At 54.8% G+C, this 3,449-nt stretch overlaps 1 protein-coding gene across 1 annotated transcript in view; it reads left to right on the plus strand.

The window, feature by feature from the left end:
- Position 1: 1 nt before the first annotated feature.
- The window catches only part of LOC102383340 (DLA class II histocompatibility antigen, DR-1 beta chain-like), a gene marked incomplete at its 5' end in the record, with an annotated part of 3,879 nt that continues 431 nt past the window's right edge, over positions 2-3,449 (plus strand). The window contains 4 exons of the mRNA XM_025195692.1: positions 2-137; positions 1,288-1,569; positions 1,744-1,854; positions 3,348-3,371. Of these exons, the coding sequence (XP_025051477.1) occupies positions 2-137; positions 1,288-1,569; positions 1,744-1,854; positions 3,348-3,371 (553 nt within the window). The remainder of the gene's footprint in view (positions 138-1,287; positions 1,570-1,743; positions 1,855-3,347; positions 3,372-3,449) is intronic.

The raw sequence follows: 3,449 nt of genomic DNA on the forward strand, positions 1-3,449 counted from the left end.
CGACACGGAGCGGGGGGAGCTTGCTGCCAAGTACTGGAACAGCCAGAAGGACTGGCTGGAGTACAACCGGGGCGCAATGGACAAGTGCCGATACAACTACGGGGTGGCTGAGCAAGCCCACGTGGTCGGCCGCAGAGGTGAGTCCCCGGGGTCTGGGGCCGTCGCTGGGTGCAGAGGCGGTGGGGGTGGGGGACGTGCCCAACCATAGGCAACAGTATAGGTGATGAGTTGGCGTGGCATGGGAGTGGGGATATGCCCCCCACATGTGTGTGCCCACAGCTGGGCGTGAGGCTATAGCTTGGCGGGACCACCACCAGGCAGGAACTGCCTTTGTGGCCCAGTGGATGGGACCTGGCACAGGAGGGTGGAGCAGGGAGGCAAGACTCACTGCTGCCGCTGCCGCCAACACCTCTGCACCAGCCCTGCCACCATGGAGTAAGGCCGTGCCCCCAGCAGGGTGAGGAGTAGCAGACCAGGGGGACTCGCATGCGGGGCTGCACCTCTACCCGACCACCTTTTCTCTTTAGAGGAGAACATCCACATTTTTCTGCAGCAAATGGAAAACCCAAACCTCTGCTTATGAGACACATGATGGGGTCTCCTGGGAACAGGGCTAGGTCCCAAACCAGGGATATCTTTGCAACTCTCTGGCATTCCCAAGCAAAGCCCCTGGCTGTCCACAGCTGGAAACCATTAACCCAGAACAGGACACTTGGTGCTGCAGCCATAGAGCTTGGCCTCCAAAATGGAGAGGTCTCCCCCTGACATCTTGAATGAAAAAGGCAATCCAGAGCCTTTGAAAGATGCTTCTGGATTCAGGTCATTTGTAACTAAAAAAAAGAAACTGCAATTAAAGTTTAGCTTTAATTATAAAAATATCATACTTTCTTGAATGCAACATGCAGCAGCAACAACATGCATCAGGGGGAAAAAAAACATTTCCTTATCATAAGTAACCACGTAGCAGCAGGGAGGCTCCCACTTGCTCTGCTTCTTGAAAGTCCCTGCAGATTTGACTTACACATTTGCTCGGAAACTGCTCTTACCGTATTCCTCAGTTAAGATTCACATGGCAAAGCCCAGTTACCTGTTCTTGGGGAAAACAATGTGTGCTGCATGTGAGAAAACAGAGTGGTTTTATAGGGGCACCAAAGTAAAGATCTAAATGAACTCAAGGCTCAGGGGTGAGAGAAACTGAGATGGGCAGGGGTTGAGGGGAGAAAAATTTCCCTCATGGAGGGATCATTCTTTCTCCCAGCTCATTCTCTCCATCTCTTTCCTTCTCAGTCAAGCCCGAGGTGAAAGTCTCCCCAACAAAATCAGGGGCCCAGGCACACCCAGACACACTGATTTGCTCCGTGGCGGGGTTTTACCCTGGCGGGATCGAGGTGAAGTGGTTGAAGAACGGGCAGGAGCAGACGGCCGGAGTGGTGTCCACGGAGCTGATGCAGAACGCAGACTGGACCTTCCAGATCCTGGTGATGCTGGAAATGACCCCCCGGAGCGGGGACGTCTACACCTGCCAGGTGGAGCACAGCAGCCTGCCGGGCCCTGTCACTGTGCTCTGGGGTAAGGAACTGGGATCCTGGGGCAGCCCCTCACATATTGAAGAGGATGGGACTCCCTTTGTGCAGCCCCACAAGGGCTGTCCATGGTCAGACCCCTTTCCCACAGGGGGCAGGGGTGTGAGCAGGGGGTGGGAACACAGACTGAGCCCTTCACCCCCGGCTCCTGTCTCCACAGAGGCGCAGTCAGACTCGGCCAGGAGCAAGATGCTGACGGGGGTCGGGGGCTTTGTGCTGGGGCTGATCTTCCTGGCGCTGGGACTCCTCGTCTACCTGAGGAACAAGAAAGGTGAGGGGCACGGCTGGGGTGCTGGAACCAAGGCGTCGTTGGGGCAAAATGCTCGGTCTGTAGGTCTGTCTGCAGGCTTCGCTCCCTCTCACACCCCAGTACGAATTGCCCTGGAGTCTGGCAGGGGCCTCCCAGTTTCTCACCTCCTGGGGCTGGGGCTGGATCCCACTGTCCCCCCCTCCTCTAAGGGGCAGGGCAGAGCAGGGGCCATGGGTAGGCAGAGCTGCCACTGCCTTGACTCTGGGCATTTCCTCTCCTCTGTTTCAAGGCAGTGACCCTGGGTTTGGAGGTGCCAGTCCCAAGGGGGTGGGGGCACCTGAGTGTACCCCACTTTGGGACTTCATGGGGCTGAGGTATCAGGGGGGCTTTCTGCCCCAAACCTCTCTCCTCTGTCCTGTTGCTTGTCTGCTGGCACAAAATCAGGTTTGCCCCTGGAAAAACTTTGTATCCCAGCAGACCTTAATCTCAGCTGCCCTTGTCTCGGACTTTGTTGCTCCAACAGAGGAAGCTTTGGCAGCTGGTGGGTCAGACTGACTTTGTTCAGCCCAATATAATGTAGATCCTCAGGGCCGCAGGGGGGAACGGCCTGCAGGTGTCAGTTATCCTGGTCTCACCCTTAGCCCAGACAGTCAGGGAAGGATGTGGGACAGGGGAAGGATTGTCTCACCTACACCAGACCCAGGGAGAAAATGTCCCCCTGCATTGTGACTGGCAGAGAGGAGCATAACAGACCTTTCCTGGAGGCAGGAGATGAGGAGCAGCAGCAGAAAGGAGAAAGCACTGCTCCTGGCTCTGCTCCCTGTGGGGCCCATGTAGTTTTCACAACTACCTGAGAACTCGCGGAAGCTGCTCTTACCATATTTCTCACATATACTGCTCACTGCGATTTCCAGCAGGTGTTTTGGGTTTTTTTTTCTTTTTTTCAGGAAAAGTGTCTGTGATATGAAAGGATAGTATACTTTCTCTTGCATCCATGCTCATCAGTATCAGTGTCCTTACTGATGATACCCCTCACCACCTCCTTCCTCCCTAAATGTTCAATTGCTGTTTTTGGTGGAAAACAGAAACATAAGAAGGGCTCCTCCAAAATGTGCACAGCCGTGGTCTGGTCTAGGGCTGTTCCTGACCCTTGATTCTGCCCGTATCTCCCTGCCTGTCTTCGGTCATGTAGTGAAGATACAGACACACCTTCCTAACTGATACTGTGGCTCACACAAGTGTGACCCTGGTAGAATTCATCCTCGCTGAATGTTGTCTGGAAATAGAGACCAAGCACAGAGTGGTAAATCCAGTTTTGGGAAATATCTACACGTGCACACAGTGAATCCCTCTACCCAGCCCTGTTTGGGTGAGACTGTGATTTGTGATTTTAATGGGGGATGTGGGGTCCCTAATGGGGTCTGCTCTGCACCTCAGGGCTAGGGCAGGATCTCTGATCTCTCGGAGGGGCTGCCTCTGGTGAGACTCTCACCATGTTTCTCCTTGTTTTCCAGGCCGCCCCGTTCCCCAGCCAACAGGTAATTTCCATCTCTGTCTACCCCTACGAAGCCCCCTCCCTCTCAGGGACCACAGGCTGTACAGGGAGTCCATGGAGC

This window comes from Alligator sinensis, unplaced genomic scaffold (genome assembly GCF_000455745.1).
Source record: "Alligator sinensis unplaced genomic scaffold, ASM45574v1 scaffold1630_1, whole genome shotgun sequence".
Classification (NCBI taxonomy): domain Eukaryota; kingdom Metazoa; phylum Chordata; order Crocodylia; family Alligatoridae; genus Alligator; species Alligator sinensis.